This window comes from Rhamphochromis sp. 'chilingali', assembly GCF_963969265.1.
Source record: "Rhamphochromis sp. 'chilingali' genome assembly, chromosome: 9".
NCBI lineage: Eukaryota > Metazoa > Chordata > Actinopteri > Cichliformes > Cichlidae > Rhamphochromis > Rhamphochromis sp. 'chilingali'.
The window spans coordinates 20997512-21024492 of record NC_137936.1 but is presented as its reverse complement, the minus strand read 5'-3'; the positions used below and the strand labels follow the sequence as shown (position 1 = coordinate 21024492).

The 26981-nt window shown below is 41.5% G+C and overlaps 1 protein-coding gene across 1 annotated transcript in view; it reads right to left on the bottom strand.

Annotated features, from left to right (window-relative positions):
• The window catches only part of LOC308402047 (inter-alpha-trypsin inhibitor heavy chain H3-like), a 38042-nt gene extending 11952 nt beyond the window's left edge, over nt 1-26090 (bottom strand). The window contains exons 1-13 of the mRNA XM_080890620.1: nt 26045-26090; nt 10142-10271; nt 8789-8949; nt 8553-8657; nt 8139-8301; nt 7921-8031; nt 7094-7222; nt 6862-6978; nt 6585-6753; nt 6386-6496; nt 6050-6231; nt 5763-5942; nt 5550-5671 (exon numbers count right to left, since the gene is read on the bottom strand). Coding sequence (XP_080746746.1) covers nt 5550-5671; nt 5763-5942; nt 6050-6231; nt 6386-6496; nt 6585-6753; nt 6862-6978; nt 7094-7222; nt 7921-8031; nt 8139-8301; nt 8553-8657; nt 8789-8949; nt 10142-10213 — 1622 coding nt within the window. The 5' untranslated portion in view covers nt 10214-10271; nt 26045-26090. The remainder of the gene's footprint in view (nt 1-5549; nt 5672-5762; nt 5943-6049; nt 6232-6385; nt 6497-6584; nt 6754-6861; nt 6979-7093; nt 7223-7920; nt 8032-8138; nt 8302-8552; nt 8658-8788; nt 8950-10141; nt 10272-26044) is intronic.
• Between the last annotated feature and the right edge of the window lie 891 nt (nt 26091-26981).

Genomic DNA, 26981 nt, shown 5'->3' with positions numbered 1-26981 from the left:
CACACCTGGGAGAAATCACAGCTGACGAGACAGGGGAAACGTAAACTGAGCACACTCACATACGACACAGACCTTCACAATAAAACAGGAAACTCAGACACATGGAACCAGACAAGACATTGAACTAAACAGATAGTTAGTATTTTGCTCCGCCTCTGGCAGGAGCAAAATAGAACCAGTAGGCCCGCAGGCCTCTGGCAGGAGCAGAACAGAACCAGCAGGCACGCGGGCCTCTGGCAGGGACGAAACAGGTTGCGCTGGCTTCTTTATGTCCAGGGATCCAGAGTTAACTGAATGCTGATATCTAACCTCTGGGGAGGCCCCGGAGAGAGTAAAAGTCTCAAATTTAGCCAGGTCTTGAGGAGCAACGAAAGTCTATGTGGGGGTATCCTCCTCCTGAAAACGAGTAGGTGGAACTGGCGACTGAGGTGCAGGCCGTGCTAAAGGCTGAGGCGCTGGAAATACAAGAGAGTGCACTGAGGTCGACTGAGCTGCGAGTGACTGGAGAACAGGAGGAGACTGAGCTGCAGAGGACTGAACTGGGGACCGCTGGGCAGCTAAGTGAGCTTCTGGCTGGACAGCTAAGCGAATTGAGGGCTGCTGGACTGCGAAGTGTGATGACTGCTGGGCAGCTGACTGCACTACCTCAGTGGAGTTTTTAAAAGACTCGGGAAATGCTGGCTCTTCAGCCTCTAGCGGTCCAGACTCTGCTGAGGGAGGACACGCAGACTCTGGGGAGGCCCTGGAGATTGTGTCAATATCTACAACATTACCACTTGAAGTCTTCAAATGAGTGTCAGTAGCCCAAGAAACGAAACATTCGGGCGCACACTGAACAGTCTCTTGAGGTGGCAGTTCAAAGAACCGTCCGCTGCTGCTGTTGCTGCGGAGGCCTCGAAGTGGAGTACTGCGAACGAGCAAAGGCCGCTAGCTCCCGAGCCTGAAGAACCTCCTGGGCTTCGTGCATCTCGTCAATTAAGCTCATGAATCCCTTGAGTTGGCAGAGATGTGGATTCCCCTCAAGGATTGTTCCGATAGCGTTTAATCCGATCGCCATCACCTTAGTATCCTTTGTGTGGGAAATCCGCTTCATTAGGGCCATGACGCGGGCGAGATCGCGTTCCCGGGATGAGTCCGCTGGGTCCATGTACTGGTCGCGTCGTTCTGTCATGGTTGGCTGTGTGGCAGGCAAGCAGAAGTGGTGGACCCAAAATTGCAGGACTCTTGGAGATGGGAATAAACTGAAAACGCAGCTTTATTGCTGGAGGAATGATTCACGAAATAAAACTTACAAAAACAAAACTCTAAACCGAGGTGCTGGAGGACAGGACATTACAAACACACAGCAAGTTGAGGGTATGACGCGACACTGACACAGAGAAACACAGGGCTTAAATACACAGATGGCAGTAATCAAGGGATGAGAGACAGGAGGGAAACACACCGGTGAGAAATCACAGCTGACGAGACAGGGGAAACGTAAAATGAGCACACTCACATACAACACAGACCTTCACAATGAAACAGGAATCTCAGACACATGGAACCAGACAAGACATTGAACTAAACAGACAGATTCTCAAACAGACGGGGTGACACCATAGACAGACAGATACAGACGCAGACCGAATATAACACGTAGAACTCAAACAATAATAATCATGATAATAAATTGGAAAATGATAATAATAAACTTAAAGCGCTGGGTTACCGACCCAGGACTATGACAGTTTCTGTAAGGCAGAGTAAATCGATTTGCTGATCACTTATTAACTCATGTACTAACAGAGACTTGGAAGAGAGAGACCTAATGTTTAATAATACACATTTCACTGTTTTAGTCTTTGGTTCAGATGTGGATCCTGTATTGTTCTTTATTTGTGATTTTTTTATGTTTAAGTTATTTTTTGCTGGTTTTTAGTTTGTTTTTGTCTGTTTGGGAGCTGACACAGTCTATACGGAGATGGGGGTTTTGGGGGAATAACAGGAGGAGAGAAGCTGCAGAGAGAAGTGTAAGACTGCAACTCTGCCTCTGGGTAGTCACATTTTGGGGGGTTTAATAAATTTGGTCAAATTTCTAGAAATGAGAGCTGCTCCATCCAAAGTGGGATGGATGCCACTATCTATGAAGCCTACATCATTTTTTCGACACCACTCCGACAGACAGCAATTTAAGGAGAATATGTGGCTAAATATGTCACTCCTAGGTCTGATTGGGAAGGGGACCAGAGAAAACTACAGAGACATTGTTTTGGCAAAGTTATACACGGATTCAATGATTTTAGTGACCTTCGATTGATGTAACCGGGTGTCATAACTGCCGACATGAATTATAATTTTACTGAATTTACATTTACCCTTAGCCAGCAGTTTTAAATTTCCCTCAGTGTCGCCTGCTTTGGCCCCTGGAAGACAACTGACTATGATTGCTAGTGTCAGCTTCACATGTCTCAGAACAGAATCGCCAATTACCACAGTTTGATCCCCGGCAGGTGTGTCGCGGAGTGCGGAAAAACGGTTAGACACATGAACAGGTTGGTGATGTACCTGGGGCTTTTGTTTCCTCCTCACCGTCACCTAGCCGTCCCATTCCCCTGTTGCTCGGGGCCTGCCGGGGGACAGCTAGCGGGGCCTGCGCTACCTTCAGCTGCACCGGCTACAGGGGCCTGGCTACCTATGGGTGTATCAAGAGTGCGAAGCCAAGTCTCCAATTCAGTAATCCTAGCCTCCAGAGCTGCAAATAGGCTACATTTATTACAGGTATCATTACTGATAAAGGAGGGTGAGGAGTAACTAAACATCTGACACAATGAGCAGGAAAGTGCAGGAGGGACAGGTGAAGAGGCCATGCTGCTAGCGAGTCAGCTATAAGCTAAGCTAAGCTAGCGAAACAGCAAAGACACAGTGAGTGAATACTTTGGCAATAAATTAGGGAGGTTATAAATTAGGTAATCTAAAAGTTTTAATTAAATTGCTATCCAGATAAGCTACTCAAACACACCACGGTGTGTTGGAACAGCAACAGGAAGTGATACTCTACCGCAGAGAGAGTGAACACCAAGTGACAGCGCCATTGCTACATCAGGAAGATGGCCCCAACTGACCGCATGCTCAGTGAATACATCAGGCAGCAGAAACCCAAGAAAGAGGAAGAAGAGCACGAACCATCATGGAAGGATAGGATCCTGCACAGTATGTACCACTGGCAGATAGAGGAGGTGGCTGACAACCAGAAATCCTATCAGTGGCTGGACAAAGCTGGACTGAAAGACAGCACAGAGGCACTAATCATGGCAGCACAGGAACAAGCTCTGACCACAGGATCCATAGAGGCTGGGGTCTATCACACCAGGAAAGACCCCAGGTACAGGCTGTGTAAAGATGCCCCTGAGACAATCTAGCACATAACAGCAGGGTGCAAGATACTAGCAGGCAGGGCATACATGTAACGCCATAACCAAGTGGCCGGCATAGTATACAGAAATATCTGTGCAGAATATGGCCTAGAGGTCCCGAGGTCAAAATGGGAGACGCCCCCCAAGTGTTGGAGAATGACCGAGCTAAGATCCTGTGGGACTTCCAGATACAGACGGACAAAATGGTGGTGGCTAACCAAACGGACATAGTGGTGGTAGACATAGTAGTGGTTCTTCAAACAGAAGAAGATGGCGGTAGTGATAGATGTAGCAGTTCCGATTGACAGCAACATCAGGACGAATAAACATGAGACGCTTGAAAAATACCAAGGTCTCAGAGAGGAGCTCAAGAAGATGTGGAGGGTGAAGGTAACAGTATTCCCAGTGGTAATCGGAGCACTAGGTGCGGTGACTCCCAAGCAAGGCGAGTGGCTCCATCAGATCCCAGGAACAACATCGGAGGTCTCTGTCCAGAAGAGTGTAGTCCTAGGAGCAGATAAGATACTTCGCAGGACCCTCAAGCTCCCTCTGGTAGAGGACCCGAGCTTGAAGGATAGACTGCCCGCAGGTGATATGTATATATGTACACTCAACAAAAATATAAACGCAACACCTTTGTTACTGCTCCCATTCCCCATGGGATGGACGTAGAGACCTAAAATTCATTCCAGATACACAATATAACCATCCCTCCCAAACAGTGGTCACAAATCAGTCCAAATGTGTGGTAGTGGGCACATCTGCTATATTGAGATAATCCATCCCACCTCACAGGTGTGCCACATCAGGATGCTGATCTGACATCATGAGTAGTGCACAGGTGTACCTCAGACTGCCCACAACAAAAGGCCACCCTGGAATGTGCAGTTTTTTGCGCTATTGGGGGTCTGGGGACCCAGAACCGGTCAGTATCTGGTGTGACCACCATTTGCCTCATGCAGTGCAACACATCGTCGCATGGAGTCTATCAGATTGTCAATTGTGGCCTGTGGAATGTTGGTCCACTCCACTTCAATGGCTGTGCGAGGTTGTTGGATATTCATGGGAACTGGTACACGCTGTCGTATACGCCGGTCAAGCACATCCCGAACATGCTCAATGGGTGACATGTCCGGTGAGTATGTTGGCCATGCAAGAACTGGGACATTCTCAGCTGCCATCTGCCCTGAACAATGTGAACCATGATTCATCCATGAAGCGCACACCTCTCCAACGTGCCAGACGCCATCGAATGTGAGCATTTGCCCACACAAGTCTGTTATGGCGACGAGCTGGAGTCAGGTCAAGACCCCGATGAGGACGACGGGCATGCAGTTGAGCGTCCCTGAGACGGTTTCTGACAGTTTGTGCAGAAATTGTTTGGTTGTGCAAACCAATTGTTCCAGCAGCTGTCTGGGTGGCTGGTCTCAGACGATCCTGGAGGTGAACCTGCTGGATGTGGAGGTCCTGGGCTGGTGTGGTTACACGAGGTCTGCGGTTGTGAGGCCGGTTGGATGTGCTGCCATATTCTCGGAAACGCCTGTGGAGACGGCTTATGGTTGAGAAATGAACATTCAATGCACGGGCGACAGATCTGGTTGACATTCCTGCTGTCAGCATGCCAATTGCACGCTCCCTCATTGCTTGTGGCATCTGTGGCATTTTGCTGTGAGACAAAACTGCACATTCCAGGGTGGCCTTTTGTTGTGGGCAGTCTGAGGTACACCTGTGCACTACTCATGATGTCAGATCAGCATCCTGATGTGGCACACCTGTGAGGTGGGATGGATTATCTCAATATAGCAGATGTGCCCACTACCACACATTTGGACTGATTTGTGACCACTGTTTGGGAGGGATGGTTATATTGTGTATCTGGAATGAATTTTAGGTCTCTACGTCCATCCCATGGGGAATGGGAGCAGTAACAAAGGTGTTGCGTTTATATTTTTGTTGAGTGTATATATGTATATTTTTTTTAACATTTAAAGATGTTATTTCAAGCTCAGTGAAATTCTTCACTTTTTTTTAAATGTGTTCAATTTGCTGTGCCTTCAACAATTAATAAATTAAATTTATGCTGCCATATTTTCGAAAGTTAAAGTTTTGAAATGATCACATGAGGAAAGGTAACATATACAGTATTATACTCACTCTTTGTCTAGAAGCTGTTTAACTGTGAGGTATGCCCAAACCCTCTGGATATGGTCATCAGACACTGATCCAGTCGATTCCACACTTTCATTTGGATTAGAGAATGTTATTCTTCTATTACTCTGTAACAATTTAAATGCAATGTAATGTCAGTTGACATAGAAAATGGATTAAGAAGAGTACTCCTGATGACTCCTGTGGATTTATCCTTACCGAAATGGCCATAACTTGAGGGGTGAAGGTTTCAATGTTATTAACTGTGATCTGTCCGGCCACCACAATCTCAGAACCATTATAATACTGACTGAAGTTAGTCTGGGTTAGATTGGTCCCACCAACATAGATCATTGTCACATCTGTCAGTAGAGGTGTGGCCACCTCTTCATAGAAACCCTGTTGACATACAGTGTGGAAGTGATACAAATCATGCTTTTTTTTTCTTCTTTCTATTCTCGGAGGTTTCAACTCACATAAAAGAAGAGTATCTATAATTTAAATACCTTCAGCTGTAAATCAGCATCAGAGTCTTCATATATCCGCCGTGCCACACCGTTATTTTGCAGCGACATTTTCTCAAGGAAATTAAAATTAACATCAAAACCAAAACCAAGACAGTACAGTGGGAATTTGCCTGCAATAGCCTGTCTTACATTTGACTGGATTTTCTCCAGATTTGTCACCCCTGAAAAGAGACAAGACATACCCAGTTCAGCTCAGAAACAATGTAGTCTCATAATTCATAATAAATCAGGACAGTTATTCACAATAAGGTCACAAACACCTCAATTTCATGAAATATTTGTGTACATTTGTTTACAGATGTGCTTTATTATAACCTGAGGTTGGGTCTCCATCTGTGAGAAGTATAAGGATAGATGCTGAACCTTCTCTGTTATGTGCATTCAGCATACGTGCTCCTTGCACCACTGCTTTATTTATGTCTGTGGCTGAAATGCAACAACAACAAAGTCTCAGTACACCATTCATTGGCCAAATGTTTATATTTCAAAATATGTATTCAGTACAAAATCTCACATCCTCTGTGTTGAATATTGCGTGCAAAGTTTTTGGCACTTTCCAGGTTTTTGCTGTTGGCCTGAACGAGTTCTCGCTTCCAGTAAGAAATTATGCCATCAAAAGTGATCAGACCAAAGTGATCATCTTCTGCCAGATCATTCAGAATGTGGATTAATGCGGTCCTAGTCTGGTTAAGAAAACATTATTTACACACATATTTGTTAGTTAAAATTTAAAAAAAAGAAAAAAAGTATAAATAAAATAATATCAGAAACTGACCCTTCAAATACTTTACCTGCTCAATTTTTCTGCCCCCCATTGAGCCACTTTGATCAATAACAAAGACGACATTTTTTGGTATCCGAGGAAGATCAGATGGAGCAAAATGATGAACAAAGTATCCGTCAGATTTCTAAGGTGGAGTTGTTTAAAAAAACAAAAAAAACAACTTGATTGGTTATAGGATTATTCAAGAGGCTTTTGGGTCAAAGTCATACAGTTTTTGTTGCTAAAAGACCAGGGTTTACCTTGATGTGTCCCAGTCCATTATCCCTGTTAACGTCATAAACAATAACCAAATCTCCATTCATACCCTGATCTCCACAGCTGTCACACATTTTCTGTTGGTCGACTGTTGGATAGAAATACACCCACGCCTGGAAACAGAGTGAATCACAGTGTTTAGAAACTTGGAAGAGAGAGATGTCAGTGATTTTATTTTCTGTTTTCCGTTTTGGTCTGATATTTTGTTTGGTCAAATTTTTAAATGAAACATTGTCAGAATTAGTAATTTATCACAAATTAACACATTACTTTACATACAAAGAGTGTTGGAGAAGCCCAACCTTTAGAAGAAAATGAAATGAGATGTGTTCAAGGACCAAAACCTTAAACCAGAGGTCACTAACAGGCGGACCATGGTCCAGATGAAAACACACTGGCCAATTGAATGTGAGTTAATACCACTCCGCCAATCAACTCTGTGTATAATAGGTGGTAAACACTGGACTGTGGGGTACCAACACATCTTGGGCAATTACAAGCTGCCTGAAGCAGTTTGTAAGAACTGACCTTTCCAATTTCTGGATACAAATGGTTCCTGGGACAACTTTTTCAGGTTTAAGGAACGTAGTCTTATGTATATTGACCATGTTTGGCTCCACACACAAAGCAAGGTAGTTTTGTCCAAAGTGAACATAATCAAGCTAATCATCAATGAGCACCTCCACATGTGTATGAGAATTTTCAGCAATCATATGTTCAGTTCTATGTTGTGTGACCAAAATTATTTCAAACTGTCTGTTGTAAGAAAACTCAAGTTTTTTACTGTTTGAGAACTAAAAAAATTCTGTACCTGTTTATCTGCATGTGTTTTAGTAATGGCATTAGCGAGGTCTTTGGTGCTCAGGCCTCCTTTCACATTGATGAAACTGATGCCGGCTTCCTCGTGAATGTACACATCCACCTGGTATTAAGTAAAATAAAACAAATCAAAAGATCTCATCATGTGTGCTGTTTTTTCAGCATTGTTTTCCAAAATAATTAATGAACAGATAGCAATAAGACAGTCACCTTGAAGTCTCTGACAGGCTGCATGGGTCGAGCATGAATTTGCAGCTCGTACTTGCCATGTGTGCGTTTCATCAGTTCCTCATATGTGAGTTCAAAAGTGACCTTTTTGTGAGCAGCCACATTTACAGAGGTCTTAAATTCCTCCAGAGTCCTTCCTACAGAACTAAAGCAGAAACAATAACCATTTCACTTATTTGTAATTATGGCTGTAGTTTGAACCTGAGCAGGGAATAAGGTTAACTCTAATTATATTTTCCTATTTGCATTCGCATTAACATCACTTTAGAGAAATGAAGAAAGAAGAGAAAACACAAGAACAGACCAAACTAATTTTGAATGACAGAAATATTTTCTTTTTCTTTATCCAAAAGAACACTCAGTGTATTTGTACAATACTTATCATTTAGTTAATACCTGACAAGTCCAGCACTTTCACCACGAGACACAGCTTCAGTGTACTGCTGCTGAGCTTGCTCCTTAGCTTTCACAACACCATCATAAACCTGGCCATCGATAAACCTGAAGAGGACCAAGAAAAGCCCTTGTGTAAATGCACACACTACTGAGTATCCTGTCATTTGTTTTTTATTGTAGAATTCTTTATTTGCAAAAGTCTCTGGATGGTTACACATTATTTTAAATTCACACACATTTGAAATTTACTGATGAAGGCATTCTTGGGAATCTGAACATGAAATTCAATTTCCTTTGACTCGTTCATACGATTGGCCACACGGCTTGTGATGACAGTGGTGGCATAACGACTGGTCACTGTGGAGTTGATGTGGAAGCTGTAGACATCCCAGTCATCCTGAGCAAAAAAAACAAACAAACAAAAAAAACCTGACAGGCTTAACAATTCTCATTGACTGACCAGTGTTTGAGCACCCGCTCCTTCAAACATCTCTGCATGTCATTGGCTGATTTCACTGGTTCATTGCCAGGTGTTTTGAGTTTTTTGTACTTTGAGGTTTTCTTTTTTGAATTATCTGTTTAATCCCTGGTATGTTTAATGTTTACATTCACTTTTTACATTCTTTTTGTTTGTGTCTCCTATATGATATACTTAACTGACATTTTTTATTGTAACAACCAATGATTTATACAGGAAAATAATGACTATTAACAAGGTTGCCCAAACTTTTGCATCCCACTGTATGTATGTATGTATGTATGTATGTATGTATGTATGCATATACATATATGTGTATATATATATATTTATGCATTTATTTATTTATTTTCAGCTTCCTTTTTCACTTTATGCTTTAGTTTTGTATTTTTGCAATAGCCTAAAACAGCTCACGTTTAGTTCCCCCCTGGCCTAGGCAACTCCCTGGAATTGCCATGACCCCCCTGTCTTGGCCCGTGGCTGGGCAAAGATGAAAACTGTTTTTGGACCCCATTGTTTTCCTTTTGTTCCATTCATCTTGTTAGTCTCTGTATGTCTGCATTTTTTCTCACACTCCTCGCACTCAGGGCATGACAGTTTTTCACATGAGAAGGGGGGTTGATCTCCTAGACTGACCGTGTAAACAGAATTTTTTCAAAGTCCAACTAACATTACATGTTTTTTAAAAAAATGGACGAGAATAATTAACTTAATGGAACAGATCCAATTTTGCCTTAATCTAACACTAAACAAAACAATTATAACCCCAATCTGTATGTTAGTTTCATTTCTAATTTGAAGTGTGACTGCTAGTATTAATATGTAAACTCTTCACAACATTTCTAATACAAGACCACACACATGCATTCACATGTGACGCATATGAAAAGCATTAAATAACACAGACGACAGAGAATCAAGGGAATCTTCAAGAGCTCAGTGTTCAGTTAACAAAAAGATGTTAAGAAACACAGAGACAAAATGAGAGTCATCTCAGATATCTTTGAGAGATCTGTTAAACTGAAACATCAGTGGCATTGGTAAGATGAAGACAGAAAGATTCTGTTCTCTTGAAGTGATGCTGTATCCCTTTTATGTATTATAACCTTACCTTGTTTGGCAGTGTAGAGGCCAAAGCCAGCAGCAGCCCAAAGAGAGCGATTTGCACCACAGTTCTCTCCATGATGCCTCCCACAAGAGTGCAAACACCACAGCTGGAACTGTCTTATGTACAGTGGCCCCTAGAGACAAAGCACGTACAAACTCCAAAACACATGCAAACTCCAAAACACTTGCAAAATCCAAAACACTTGCAAACTCCAAAACACTTGCAAACTCCAAAACACATGCAAACTCCAAAACACTTGCAAAATCCAAAACACTTGCAAACTCCAAAACACTTGCAAACTCCAAAACACTTGCAAAATCCAAAACACTTGCAAAATCCAAAACACTTGCAAAATCCAAAACACATGCAAACCCCAAAACACATGCAAATTACAAAACACAACGGAAGTGCTCCAGGACGCTAGGGGCAGTGTTGAGCTCGATTTGCAAAATAAACGGCAAGTTTGTTGCAAACACATGGGCTGTATGGGACGGTCTAGTCTCCGTTGCGCTTCCCAGGTTGCCTAGCAACCATGATACTACCCGCTGGAAACGTGTCAAACTTTGTTTGACAGAAATGAAGGAGAACATATTTTGTTCATTTGTTTGTTTGTTTCTACAAGAGCTTTGTGTGATTTGATAAGTATCTGAGGCTGAGACCACAGGACTGTAAAACATGATTTTTGAGCTTCATTTCTGTACTGAACAGTCATTTAAGATTAGTTAGTAAATAACAATTAGCTAATGTTGTTCATGAGACTAAAGTCATATCACTTTGGTAATGTAAATATAATATGGCCAATATTATAGTTATTATATTAATCATTATTAGCTATTACAGCAGTGAACATGAACTCTGTGTCAAATACTGAGCTTCAGTACAGATTCAAGTTGCAGTTATTTATATGTCTTATCACCTTAAATCTTCACTCAAAGACAAGTATCTTTGACAGTGCATATATAGGTGTATCATATATATGAGACAAATGTTGTTCCTTCAGCGTGTTGGCATTACTAAATTTGGCTCATTGCTTACATATATTTATAAAAAGAAAATGTACGAGCTGTGATAACTGTTTCTGATAAAATGAAGAGTAGACTGATATATTGAATATTCCTTCATTGGGTGAGAAAATCAGACCATGTCATAACTGCTTTAAGTCATACAGAATAGATATCAGAGCCTTAAACAGGCTGACTTCTGCTAAATGGGTCAAACTGGGCAGAAAGTCTACAAACACATAACATCCTTATAGAATATGATGTAACACTATAGATCAACTTACCTCAGAATATATGAAGCATATAAACAATTACAGCAATATGATGCAACAAACACAGCAGTGCTACTAATCCAAAATACTCAAAGCTTCATAGAACTGAAACAAACATTCATTTTTAGCTCCATTCTGCTGCTGATACATACTTTAGGTTTCTGAATATTACACTTGTTGCTGCCTTTCATAGTGTGTAACTTGAAGGCCCTGAGTACTTTCTCCCACACTGAAAACACTGGAATGATAAAATTATTTGAACATTACCTAATAAGACTGATTCAGGACAGACAATTAGTTATGTTAAACTTTCCTAGCAGTCCTTCAAAAACAGGGAACAGTCTGTCTATTCTCTCCATCTGTCAGCTGCTGCTGGCTCTTCCTCCTCCTCTTCCACACACACTGCTGAGTTTGTCCTGGTGGATCATCAGGGGTGCAAAGCCTCACAGATGATGTGCAGCAGTGGGTCCCTCAGTCTGTCCTCTGGACACGTGCAGTTGTCACACATGGAAATCAAATGTGTGATAAGCTGCAGGATTCAAACACAAGTGTAACTTATAAATGAATGTTCATACTTTTATTACACAATCAGAGAGAAAGAAAAAGAGAGAGAGTGCAGGACAGACAGACAGGTGACAGTCTCAGGTGTACACACTGCTACAAAACAGCACAAAAGAAGGAGGATTGTGTTATTACGAAACAAGAAGAGTTCCCAGATGGTACAGTGGACACATGTGTGACTCCTGTGATTAAAGCATCTTTCTTTCAGCTTAACGAGTGAACCGTCAGCTCATTCAAACACACGTTGAAGTCCGTTTGGCTCGACACCACCGAACAGAGGCAGCAATATAACATAGCTAACATTAACAGTGCAGTGGATCCTGCTTATGCTGTGATATTCAGGACTGCAAACCGAGCAGCATCATATGGAGCGCCAGGACTGCCATAATGAATTAATTAAATACACCATTAAATAATTATTTAAATGTGGCAATAATTAATTAAAATTGGAATTAATTAATTAAATAAATAGTTATGACACATGTAATTAATTAATTATTGACACATTTAATTAATTATTTATGTATTTCACATTTTAATTAATTACTGATACATTTAATTAATTAATTATTGACACATTTAATAATAAATAATTAATAAACTCAGGGGGCGGGGTTAACGCTGCCCATGCAGCTTCTCTAACATTTGATTGGTTGCCGTGCAAAGTAAGTCAAAACAGGTCGATCCTAGATAATCGATTGCTTGTGTAGACTTGGGGCAGCCAGGTATCCCAGAATGCAGATCAAATCACAGGCAGCAATGGTGGTGGTGTAGTTTTAAAATACCCCGTTTTTCTGTCACCAGCTACACTTTTAACAGTGTTTTAGCCGCGAATGTCGCGCCGTATGTCTGGTCAGGTTGTCAACATAGAACATGTTTGCAAAAGTGCTCAGATGTTTTCAGAGATTTCACTAGCTCTGCTAACAATTAGCATGCAGAGTGCACCCAGGGGGTTACGTTAACCGGTTTGTTTACATATTCCACTCTCCGTGTTCCACATGTTGCATTCGCAGATTCTCATTTTCACCGAACGATCGTCTCTTTCCGCCTGGTCTTGTGTCTCTGTGCTTCTGTAACATAAAGAACGAGCTGACATTTTTCTCACGAAACCAGCGATCAGCTCAACAGACCCTCAGTTTACCTGCATGCATCCTCCTCCTCATCTGTCAGCTGTTTAACACCTGCTGCTAATTCAAGAAACACGCCTACGTTACCTGGTGATAGTCACAGTTTAACTGGGCAGCCGGTGCTCGATATAAAGCAATGTCAGCGCATTTTTCTGCACAAGATCAGTAAATATAGTGTTTTCCCCGAGCGCAGAGCTGCTGGAGCTTGTTTCCTTACAGAGCACTTTATAGGCGAACCAGCTTCATCAGCGGCTGATGTCCAATCACCGGCACACAGCTTTGAAACCTCACCTTAGTTTTAGCTCTCAGTGGTTAATCGCTGGACTTCATTCACTCAGGTTCTGTCTGTCGGGTCACATTTACTTCGCTGTTTTATTTACAACTGAGCAAATCGGTTTGGCTGAGGTTAAAGTTACGTTTCATAACTGCATAGTTTCACAGACGTTTAATGGTTCACTGGCACATGTGTTAGACTGAACTATTCGCTTTTCTTTATCTGGTGTGTTTTGGATTTAACAGTTACGGTTGCCCCTAGAGACAATGCACGTACAAACTCCAAAACACTTGCAAACTCCAAAACACATGCAAACCCCAAAACACTTGCAAACCCCAAAACACATGCAAACTCCAAAACACAATGGAAGTGCTCCAGGACGCTAGGGGCAGTGTTGAGCTTTTGTTACCTAATAACTACACAAGCCAGGAAGTACCAATGACCGGATTTGGGCTGTATCCCAATTCAGGGTCTGCAGCCTTAAAGGCCGCATTTTAAGGCCGATTACGTCACAGCGACACGACGGAGGCTGTCCCAATTCAAAGGCTGCTCGAAATGCGGCCCTCAAATGCGTCCTTAATTTCCCTGAATTTTAAGGATGGGTCGGTGTAGCCTTCATGGCCCAACATATCCGAGATTTCATAGCGCGGCGGTGGTGTGGATAATTTTGCCGAAAAAACGGCGGAAGCGGAGCCGCCGAAGAGTAAACTTTCAGAAGTAAGTACTGAATATTATGTCACATATTTATGCGCAAATGTTTTTATATTGAAGAACATTAAAACATTACTGTTGGTCACATGTCGGGAAAGTTATGTGACATTAGCGATGTTTGTACTAACTTGGTTTTAAAGCCTTTACTTCAAAATATACGCCGTTCAATAGTTGACTTTAATCTTACAGAGAATGTGATGAATTTATGGATAATTAAAGTCAGTCATATATCCACAAACACAACAAGCTGAAAGTCAGTGATGCTATGGAGCGCCAGGACTGCCATAATGAATTAATTAAATACACCATTAAATAATTAATTAAATGTGGCAATAATTAATTAAAATTGGAATTAATTAAATAAATGTAATTAATTAATTATTGACACATTTAATTAATTATTTATGTATTTCACATTTTAATTCATTATTGACACATTTAATTAATTATTTATGTATTTCACATTTTAATTAATTATTGACACATTTAATTAATTATTGATATATTTAATTAATTATTTAATGATATATTTATTTATTTCATTTTGGCATCTCTCATCATGAAATAATTTTATCTGTCAGCCTCACCCATCAAACTCAGGGGGCGGGGTTAACGCTGATCGAGTCAAAACCATTGCTTTGGCCTGGTGGCCATTGTTTCTAGCACACAACAACCGGCATGTGGAAGCTAACAGAACTGAGCTTTGAAAAACCCTGTTTGTGTGTTACCAAATACCGTTTTAATATTTTTTTAGCCGAGAATGTAGTGGTTTAATCTTCATGTGTCTGGTCGGTTTGTCAAGATACAGCCTCTTTACAAAAGTGCTTCGATGATTTCGGAGATGTCTGCCCAGTCTCACGGCAAAGCGTGGGATAGACCCGCTCGCCTCGCAAGCAATCCCACCGACAAAGCGCAGGCCCCGGTACACAGCTGTAGTAACCCCCGCTGACTTCTTGTACTGAGGTTATATTTATCGGTGTTTTATTTCCTGATGTTCTTATGTGTCCTACGTGTTTCAGTCGCCAATTCTGAATTATAACTAACATTAAAAACATGTTTAAGGAGGAGAGAGAGCAAATAAATCTGTTTAACATCTGATCTTTGGGTTTTTGTTCAGTAATCAGCGTGACCTGTGTATAAACGCATAAAAGAGATAACGTTGGTGTTTCTGTCATGTAGTAACTGCTGGCTTTAACTGTACAAAGGTTGTTCGACACTATGAAACACATACAGACTTCATGATGTTCGGCTAATATTTTTATAGTGAATATTAATCATGAGGGTAAACGGCCCTGTACACCACGGAGCGAGGTCAGCATATCCACGATATCCTCAGCTCCATGAGTTAACACAGAGTTTCCCAGCTGACTATCTAACTGCCAACTATTCCAGAGACGTGAAAATATACAGCATAAAGAAAAGTGTAAGAGACTCAGCAGCAGATTAGAATAACAGTTATACATTTAATAAATCACCAAATGAATCCAAGAAACGAGCAAACCTGTTCCGACAATTTGAGTTTGTATTCCCTCTGCACAGCTGCAGACTCGCTGCTGTTTAAATGTTTGAAAAGGAAGATTAGATATAAACAGTGTTGGGAAGGTTACTTTTAAAATGTATTCCATTACAGAATACAGAATACATGCCCCAAAATGTATTCTGTAACATATTCCGTTACGTTACTCAATGACAGTAACGTATTCTGAATACTTTGGATTACTTAATATATTGTGGCGAGTTCAGACAAGGAGGAGACGGAGGTATCGTTTGGTCTTGCTTCCCGTGAGCTAGCCAGGGAGCACAGCCGTTTATTACATTTGCAGAAGAACACACTGCCACTAGCTAACTGCTCAGCGCGGCAACCACAACACACATAGGGCGCCCTCTGACCCCGGAAGGACACACCGTCGCAGCGAGAGGGCGTCACCCGTCACCATGGCAACATACACAAAACATAACTGTACAAGCAGAACCCCGAACAGCCCTGACCCGCTACAATATTATCATGCTTTTTACAACAACGTGAATGTACTATTGCTGTGTGATTTATTACTATTACTGAAGGTCCGCGACTCCGAACTGTAGTAAAGGGACCTCTGACTAATGCTGGGCTCACACTGTGCGATTTTTGGCCCATTTTGAGCCGTGCGATCGTTTTGGCGATCGGCCCGATTTTGGCCTTCATCGTGCGTCGTGCATCGTGTAGTATACGTGGGGTAACGAGAAGCGATTGACACCTCACGACCAGCTCCCGATCATCAATCGCTTGGTCGTGAGGGTGTCACCGCAGTTTGCCACACTGCGCACGCGCAAACACAAATGTCAGCGAAAAAGACGGCGTAGCACGGCAGTGCCAATGGCGTGTCCAGCGGGGGGGGCCTGGGGGGGCACAGGCCACCCCCCCAACCAGACTGGCCACCCCAGGTGCCACCCCAAAGGCAAAACAATAAAATTCAATCAAATATCAAATGTACGATTATGTTTTCACGGTGAAGCTCAGATATCCGAGTGTAAGTGAATGCAGCATCGCTTCTGCGCTATGTGCATCACGTTAGCAAAGGTAGGAGAGCCAAGCAGAAAGACGGCACTGCAGGAAACAATTTTTCGGTGAAAGAAAATGAGGACAGAATAAATGTCCCGGTAAGTAATATCAAGTTTGTTGAGTTTAGTAAACTTCGGTGAAATTAGAATACCAAGGAAAAAATAACACTTAAAGAATTATTGCAGCCGTCGAATATTTCTGACAGTATGCTACTGAGGGCAGCTAACATAAGAGTTATGAGTTATAAGATATAATCTAAGTCGTAACATTGCTGTATGGAGCTGCAGATTTGGTTGCAGGTTAACATAGCTGGACTGGCCATCGGGCATACCGGGCATGTGCCCGGTGACTTATTATTATTTTTTTTTTGTAATGGCATGAACAATGAGAGGTGGTGGATTGGCCAGATGCAGGTCGATGTGTAAAAATGACTCAGTTGTTTGGTGGTGGCTATGGCGGGGCTTCCACAGAGGCCAGCAGGTGGATGAGGGAAGGGGAGGCAGGAGGAGAGCCCCGAGGCAGCCGCCAGTCCGAGTGTCAGGTGAACTGAACTTCAGGTAAGAAGTTATGAGCTGCAGTCTATCTGGGTCAGATATGAACCAAGTTTAGGTGGAGTTTATTTTCGTTGTGCTGACTTTTTACCCTCAGTTGCAATAACTCGTACTGCGTTCTAGCCAGCTTGATGGAGTTTTTAGGTGGGTGGGTGCTATGATGTTACTGATAGTGAACTTTATTTTATTCATAAGGTTAGTTAGTAGAGTTGCCAACGGCTCCTTAAAAAAATGGAATGGTCCCTCAATCAGAGAAAATATTACACGTTTCGTATTGAGCTGAGAAGAGACGCAGTTTGTCCCGAACTTTAGCTAGAATGGAAAAAGACACAATGCTGGAGTTATTCTGTGTTTACGCTGCACAGCTGCCTCTTCTTCTCTCATTCTCCCCCCTCTCTCTCCTGTTGCTACTTCAATCATGAAACTGATCAATGATCAGCTGATCGTCTCTCTTGTTTATTTATCGCCCACTTTGTGCCAGAAAGAGGAAACCAGCAGATGTTGCGCTAAACAACAGCAGCACGTTTAAGCTTGATCAGCTGTTGTTAGAATTTATTTAATATTAATTTCTAGTATCAGCTGATGTTTGCTGGAGCCACAGCTGTAAAGCTGCTGGTCATGATGTCGGTTTGGATATGTGGTGAGAGGGAAACATGAAGATGAAACCAGGAGATGTCCTTACTGAATCATCAGAGCTGTGATGGAGAAACAGGTTTACCTTTTAGGTGACATGAATGAGTTGAAGGGAAGTTGTGAACTGTTTCTGAGAGACAAATAACACCAGCATCCTTTTCTAAGCAGCTGACAGCTGGTAACTGTGCAGGGGCGGATCTAGCAAAGTGTTGCCAGGGGGCAGGTAGGGCATTAACAGGGAAAGGGGGCACAAAGAAATACTTTTCTTTCTTATTCTCATTTAAAATATCTAGTTTTTATTAAATAATTATCTAAATCTTACAACCAAAGTTTTTATCTGACGTAAAATGTATAGAAATCATACATATACCAACAAGACTGTACATCACTGTCACAACAGCATTTGTTTTCAGTCAAAGGCTTTATGGCTTTAATACCTGGGGGGCCGGTTTGTAGTCAAAATGCCCGATTTTCTGTCCCAGTCCAGCCCTGCAGGTTAATACTGGCAGTGTCACCATGCCAGCTGACTGTATTTCATCATCAGCCAGTGTTGTTCTTTATCAATATTACCAAAGTTTACCATAAGGCAGCATAGAAAGTATTTACTTGCCTTTAGGTTTTATTCAAATGTTAGTCTTTTCAGTTGTTTCCCCACTTTTTTCCTGTTTCACAATCAAACACCAGTTTGTGAGAAGATTATCTTCTTTTTTTAACAGGCAGATAAAGTTTTGCATTGGCTAATTTGTCAATTGTTTGTTACAAATGTTCATATTTTAATATTAAAAAATGTTTTTGCCCAAAACATATGTGTACTATATGTCAGTAAAAATACTATGCAAATATTGATGTCCTTGAATGCTGAGTAAACACTGACAAAACACTGATTGTATCTCTTCTCCTTTAGCAACGCAGTATCTAAAAACTTTGCACAGTAGTGGTTAAAATCTCATTCTAATAAGAGTTAAAAGCGCATTCGGTTATTAGGTTTACAGGGTTATTGAATTATGGTTAATAGAATTGTTTTTAACATTATCTGCCAATTACATCTGCCACCCTTCTCCAAATCTGTGCCCCTACCTGGCCCCCCCAACAAAAATTGTCTAGACACGCCACTGGGCAGTGCAGCGTGTGATCTGGACACAAGCGATGGAGGCACAACCTGTAGAACCATCCGAGCCCTTTCGATGTGGCCTCACAAAATTATCACGACCACAACAACCGTGAAAATAGTTGGATCGACACTGCTGCTCAATCACAGCTGCCTGACCAATGTTTTTCATTAGCAATTTAGCAAAGTTGATGGTGGTGGTGTGTCTGTGTGAGTGAAAGACGGAGAGGGAGAGCGAGCGACAGAATTTCTGTTATAACCTTCATTTTTATGGACGCACAGTGTGAGCACTCAGGTCGCATCAGAGCATCGGGCCGTATAGTGTGAGACCCTGCATCGTGACCTATGAACTTCTAACCCCTGCGAGTCAATCGTACAGTTTGAGCAGGAGCTGAATCGCGCGACTGAAAAAATCGCACAGTGTAAGCCCAGCATAATACGGCGGGGTCCCTGTCGGCTGGTAGCCGAAAAATAGCTCTACTTTGTTGTGTGGGTCAACTTTTCTTGCGACAGACAGAGAGAGGCGTTGAAAGGCTGCTCCAACGGAACTTGTTGTTTTCGGAGGAAAACACGAACACAGTGTACAGTCGAGTCTTAATAGCTTACTTACAACTGGGCTCGTCAGGCACTCTTCTTGGCTGCAGTGGTTATTATTATATTTACATGCTTCCAGCTCCCGTTTTTGCTCGATGACTGCTCGTACCTTTCCACTCCCCTTTTTCTCCCTCCTAGCGCTCACAGACACATAACGTGTATGGCAGTCCATTCTCCCAGCAGCACGGACTACACTGAACATGATGCTACATTCTTTAGAGCTATGCTTGTAGCATTCTGCCTGTTAGCTTAGCACAACAACAACGAAAAGGCGCTCTCTCACCCAGGAAACACACAGTCGCAGAGAGAGAGAGCGTCGCCCTGTAACCATGGCAACCGTAACGCTGCCGCCTGGAACAAAAGAACGTAGCTGTCAAACAAAACCCAAACAGTCCTGACCCGCGACAAAATGAAACAGGAAAGTACCCCAGTGTATAGGGCTGCTCGATTATGGCAAAAATGATAATCACGATTATTTTCACTGAAATTGAGATCACGATTATTTGACGATATTTATTTAACCCTTTAAGACCTACTATAGAACCAAGTCCACCAGAGCTTATATAATTTTTTTACATGCTGTAGTGCCATTTGTGGGAGCATTTCAAGTTGCTATACATCAATACAACTGTTATAGCCCATATTTTAATAATATGTATGCATTAAGTCCATAGTAATTACATAAATTGCAAAAAAGTGCAATAAACTACAAAAAAAATTGAAAATCGCTTTTGTTTTGTTTACATATATTTCTACTTGGAGAAATTTAAGAGGTTTATCCCTCAAAACTTTAAATACAATAAAGTTGCAAAAAATAGTTTCCCACCACAGGAAATTTATTTTGAGTGTCTTCATAGTTTTATTTTGGAGATACAGCAATTTTTATATACTGCAGGAAAAACAAAAAACAATCCTATGATGCAAATTTGCAAAGAAAACAGCATGTGCATCATTTCACTGTGGGAAGTGTTACGAACAGCTGATAGGAACGGCAAAGCGTGTTTCTGGAATATTATGTTTTTGTTCCTGCAAGCGCTTTTTATGCAATTTTTGCAAAGCTATATGTGGAACGAAACCGTGACCGAGGACAAGCTGATGGCATAAGATGTAAGTACAACTCCTCCGGTTTCATATGCAAAACAAATTATTGCGCTAGCTTACACGGTTCAGGTTCTACAGGGATTTAACAATAGTTACGCAAAACGGAGCTTACTGCTCTGACCGGCTTTAAAGGGTTAACAATGACTTTAAAAAAATAATATAAAATAGTGTGCAACACCACTGAAGTTTTTTTTTTTTAAACTCTCTTTTCAACCAACGGCAATCACTCTCCAAATAACTTCTGCTTAGCTTTCCGAGCTTCCCTCGGGTCCTCTTAATCAGCGGTCTCCAACCTTTTTTGCACCACGGACCGGTTTATGCCCAACAATATTTTCACGGACCGGCCTTTAAGGTGTCGCGGATAAATGAGGGAGGGGCTAATAATCGGCTCAGTCATTTTTAATGATCGTTGAAAGCCCAGATCGTAATCGTGATTAAAATTCAATTAATTGAGCAGCCCTACCAGTGTATTCCATTTATTTCAACAAAGTAACTGTATTCTGAATACCACCTTTTTAAACGGTAACTGTAACGGAATACAGTTACTCATATTTTGTATTCTAAATACGTAACGGCGGTACATGTATTCCGTTACTCCCCAACACTGGATATAAACAAACGTCAAACATAGACTCAGTCTGCCTTCACATTTGATATGAGCCCAGCACGTATAGTGGCTGTGTCCTGTTTTAAGATCATATACAGTGGGGCAAAAAAGTATTTAGTCAGCCACCGATTGTGCAAGTTCCCCCACTTAAAATGATGACAGAGGTCAGTAATTTGCACCAGAGGTACACTTCAACTGTGAGAGACAGAATGTGAAAAAAAAATCCATGAATCCACATGGTAGGATTTGTAAAGAATTTATTCGTAAATCAGGGTGGAAAATAAGTATTTGGTCAATAACAAAAATACAACTCAATACTTTGTAACATAACCTTTGTTGGCAATAACAGAGGTCAAACGTTTACTATAGGTCTTTACCAGGTTTGCACACACAGTAGCTGGTATTTTGGCCCATTCCTCCATGCAGATCTTCTCGAGAGCAGTGATGTTTTGGGGCTGTCGCCGAGCAACACGGACTTTCAACTCCCGCCACAGATTTTCTATGGGGTTGAGGTCTGGAGACTGGCTAGGCCACTCCAGGACTTTCAAATGCTTCTTACGGAGCCACTCCTTTGTTGCCCGGGCGGTGTGTTTTGGATCATTGTCATGTTGGAAGACCCAGCCTCGTTTCATCTTCAAAGTTCTCACTGATGGAAGGAGGTTTTGGCTCAAAATCTCACGATACATGGCCCCATTCATTCTGTCCTTAACACTGATCAGTCGTCCTGTCCCCTTGGCAGAAAAACAGCCCCATAGCATGATGTTTCCACCCCCATGCTTCACAGTAGGTATGGTGTTCTTGGGATGCAACTCAGTATTCTTCTTCCTCCAAACACGACGAGTTGAGTTTATACCAAAAAGTTCTACTTTGGTTTCATCTGACCACATGACATTCTCCCAATCCTCTGCTGTATCATCCATGTGCTCTCTGGCAAACTTCAGACGGGCCTGGACATGCACTGGCTTCAGCAGCGGAACACGTTTGGCACTGCGGGATTTGATTCCCTGCCGTTGTAGTGTGTTACTGATGGTGACCTTTGTTACTTTGGTCCCAGCTCTCTGCAGGTCATTCACCAGGTCCCCCCGTGTGGTTCTGGGATCTTTGCTCACCGTTCTCATGATCATTTTGACCCCACGGGATGAGATCTTGCGTGGAGCCCCAGATCGTGGGAGATTATCTGTGGTCTTGTATGTCTTCCATTTTCTGATGATTGCTCCCACAGTTGATTTCTTCACACCAAGCTGCTTGCCTATTGTAGATTCACTCTTCCCAGTCTGGTGCAGGTCTACAATACTTTTCCTGGTGTCCTTCGAAAGCTCTTTGGTCTTGGCCATGGCGGAGTTTGGAGTCTGACTGTTTGAGGCTGTGGACAGGTGTCTTTTATACAGATGATGAGTTCAAACCGGTGCCATTCATACAGGTAACGAGTGGGGGACAGAAAAGCTTCTTACAGAAGACATTACAGGTCTGTGAGAGCCAGAGATTTTCCTTGTTTGAGGTGACCAAATACTTATTTTCCACCCTGATTTACGAATGAATTCTTTACAAATCCTACCATGTGAAATCAGCAGGCTATTACTGAAATACACGTGCTATATCATAAACTATGATATAAATAGGGAGGTCCTATTAACATGTTTAGTTTTAAAGGACACCTTCCTGCCTTTAGTCTCCTTCATGAGCAGTATTAGTTTTCTTCTAACATCCAGAAGTCTGAACGATGTGTTTCATAGTTTGTAACAAGCCTTTGACAGGTAAACATAACATGACCGAAAAAGCAAAAAAAAAAAAAAAAAGAGAGAGAGAGAGAGAGTGTTGACATAAGAAGAGAAAATGCTCTCAATTATGGAGACAGGCAAATGGTTCATTTATGTTTGATGTGTGTTTATTCCTCCCTAAATATCGTCGGTGAAGTTTGCCATGCACGTCAGATTTTCCTGCGCATTTTTTATACCTCTGCCAACAGAGAGAGAAAAAAAATCACATTCTAACAGACAGCTGGTGCTTAGAATACAGTTGAATAACTATTAAAAAACAGTTGATATAATATTTCTGTCCAGGTTGCAGACTTTATGATGAACATGCTGTTGCAAACCCTGCTCCTCTCGGTGGAAATGCGCCTTCTCTTTCCTCTTTGTATAAAAACATTTTAAAAGTCAGTTTAATCTCAAAATTCACTGTTTACGGTGGCCCCTAGAGACAAAGCACATACAAACTTCAAATCATGTACGAACTCTGAAGCATACAAACTCCAAAACACGTACAAACTCCGAAGCACGTAAAAACTCAGAAGCACATAAAAACTCAAAACACGTACAAAAGACAACAGAAGTGCTCCAGGATGCTAGGTGCAGTGTTGAGGTTTTGTTATCTTGTGGCTACACAAGCCAGCAAGTACCAACGACCGGATTTGGTGTGTGGTAGTAACAGGTAAATGAACTTTTTTTTTTTAAATTATTTGAATATATATGAGTGCCTGTGTATAATTACACAAACAATACACACATGCTTTCAATTGTGTAATTTAAGTGATCTAGTAGCTCTGCTTTGGAAGTTCAGTTCATGCTAGAAATGTGTTTTGGAGTTTGTACGTGTTCTGTCTCTAGTAGGGGTGCAACGATATTCGTATCGATATTGAACCGTTCGATACCGTGCTTTCGGTTCGGTACGCATATGTATCGAACAATACAACATTTGTAATTTATTTTATCAACTTTCCTTCTGACGATGCTGTCTGTGTTGAGCGCTCAGTGAATCTGCGTTCGACTGCTCCGCCTAGGCTGCACTGTCGAGCGCAGATCCACTGAGCGCTCAACACAGACAGCATAGTCAGAAGGAAGAGCGCAGGGCACCTCCCCCACCCTCATTCAGATCTGGCGTTTGGAATTATTTTGGTTTTCATGTGACGTATGACCCTGAAGGTAAGCGAGTCATGGACTAAAGTAAAACAGTATGTTGGATGTGCCATGCAATGCTCAATTACATTGGTGTGAACTAGTGTGTTAGCGCAGTTAGCTCGTTAACGTGTTGGCCGTCTAGCCCCATGCACGGAGCGATTGGTGGTAGCTCGTTAACGGAGATTTGCCGTGTTGTGGCGTTAAGGTCATTTCAACGAGATTAACCTGAAAGCACTAGTGGGAACACGACGAATATGACTGCACATTTACGCCGACATCATCCTAGTGCAAAGACAAGTGGAAGCAGACAAAAAAAAGCAAGCATGCTACTAACTTTAGCCGAGTCATTTAGACAGCTGTTAGCACATGATTCTCCTTATGCTGCTGAGAATATAGCCCAGAAGAAGCGGATAGTATAGCTTTTATTTTGGAAAGAGACATTTCTCTGTAATAAACTCTCTTTTCCAAAGATGAGTGATTCCTCAATCAGATACAGGGCTCGCAATATCGCTAGCCCGACGTCCCGGAGCTAGCGATTTTTTCAGTCGGGCTACCAAAATCTATCTCTTCCCTGCCCGTCGGGCTATTGTAGGAAAAATATATGTCAATGCTTTTGCATTCTTTCAGAAATGTAGCTGGGTAATTATGTCATTGGCATCGGTGAGCCACTGTCAATATGTGACATATTGAAGTCGCGTTTGAATTTGCGCTTGTTTTTTTGCTTTCACTTTGCAATCGTGCGAACTGTGTATAGAGAGCGACAGCACTGATCTGTGAGTGATGATAATTTGTGCACCAATTCCTCTGACATCGTCTTATTAATCGTTAGCTTACTATGCAAACATGACAAGTGAAATCTCCCGCAGCAAGCTTAAACATGTGAGAGGTTGATCGCGCAGAGAATCGCTGAGCTTATGTGAGTGCGTGTGTAAAAGCAGCAGGATTTATATTTGACTACGATGACCTGGATGACTGAGAACCTTCACAGACAGATATATATTTTAGTTCTGCTGAGCCAAATAAGACAGGTCAGGGTGAAGAAGTGACAGCCAAAGAAAAGCTTACCACAAAACGGAGAAGTTATGACAAATCAGACTATAAGGCAAAAAGAAAGTGCAGCTTTATGGTTTCATGGACAAAAGAATTTCTGTGGCTGCAATATGATGAGCTAAATAACCAGGGCTGCACATAAGTGGTCCGCAGGTGCGCATTCACTGTCAAAATAAAAAACACGCACAAGGGTTAGGGTTAAATTTAAAAACTGTACTTTTGAGTTAAAATATATATTTATAATTTTAATAAATGACAAATTAAAAAGGCATGAACATTTTTTTTGTATCGAAAAAATATCGAACCGTGACACCAAAGTATCGAACCGAACCGAACCGTGAATTTTGTGTATCGTTGCACCCCTAGTCTCTAGGGGCCACCGCATATATTTATATATAAACATATATAAATAAAATCACTTTTTTAAACGTTAGTAATTCCTTTTGTGCATAATTTTATATTATTGTTAATAATAAATTAATTAAAGCAACAAAACAACCTGAAGAGCCGGTTCAGAGCCGAAAGAGCCAGCTCTTTTTAGTGAGCTGAACCGAAAGAGCTAGTGATGTTCGATTCGTGAACGAATCGTTCAATACTCGAGAATCACTTTACTGACTCGTGAATCATGATTCACAAGCCCAACTGACTCACTGACTCATCCCTGTTGCTGTTAGCAAACTAATTCCATTAGTAGAAATATATCTAGCTTATAATTAAAATTGTGGGGGGGAAACAACAGCCAGTTTCGTAACAAAAGCATTTCTGCTCTGAACTGGAAGAAAAAACCCTGAGTAGAAGCTCACATCAAGAAAATAGCTCCTCAGTTCAGAGTAGCATCGCGCTGCTAACATGCTAACAACACATTTGAGCTACTCACCCCCTCGCTTCCTGTGCTGAATCATAAGCGAATAACTCAAGACTCGCTCACCCCTATGGAACGCCAGGACTGCCATAATGAATTAATTAAATACACCATTAAATAATTAATTAAATGTGGCAATAATTAATTAAAATTGGAATTAATTAATTAAATAAATAGTTATGACACATGTAATTAATTAATTATTGACACATTTAATTAATTATTTATGTATTTCACATTTTAATTAATTATTGACACATGTAATTAATTAATTATTGACACATTTAATTAATTATTTATGTATTTCACATTTTAATTAATTATTGACACATTTCATTAATTATTGACACATTTAATTAATTATTTAATGATATATTTATTTATTTCATTTTGGCAGTCCTGACGCCTGGCTCTCGTCATGAAATAATTTTATCTGTCAGCCTCACCCATCAAACTCAGGGGGCGGGGTTAACGCTGCCCATGCAGCTTCTCTAACATTTGATTGGTTGCCGTGCAAAGTAAGTCAAAACAGGTCGATCCTAGAAAATCGATTGCTTGTGTAGACTTGGGGCAGCCAGTTATCCCAGAATGCAGATCAAATCACAAGCAGCAATGGTGGTGGTGTAGTTTTAAAATACCCCGTTTTTCTGTCACCAGCTACACTTTTAACAGTGTTTTAGCCGCGAATGTCGCCACGTATGTCTGGTCAGGTTGTCAACATAGAACATGTTTGCAAAAGTGCTCAGATGTTTTCAGAGATTTCACTAGCTCTGCTAACAGTTAGCATGCAGAGTGCACCGAGGGGGTTACGTTAACCGGTTTGTTTACATATTCCACTCTCCGTGTTCTACATGTTGCATTCGCAGATTCTCATTTTCACCGAACGATCGTCTCTTTCCGCCTGGTCTTGTGTCTCTGTGCTTCTGTAACATAAAGAACGAGCTGACATTTT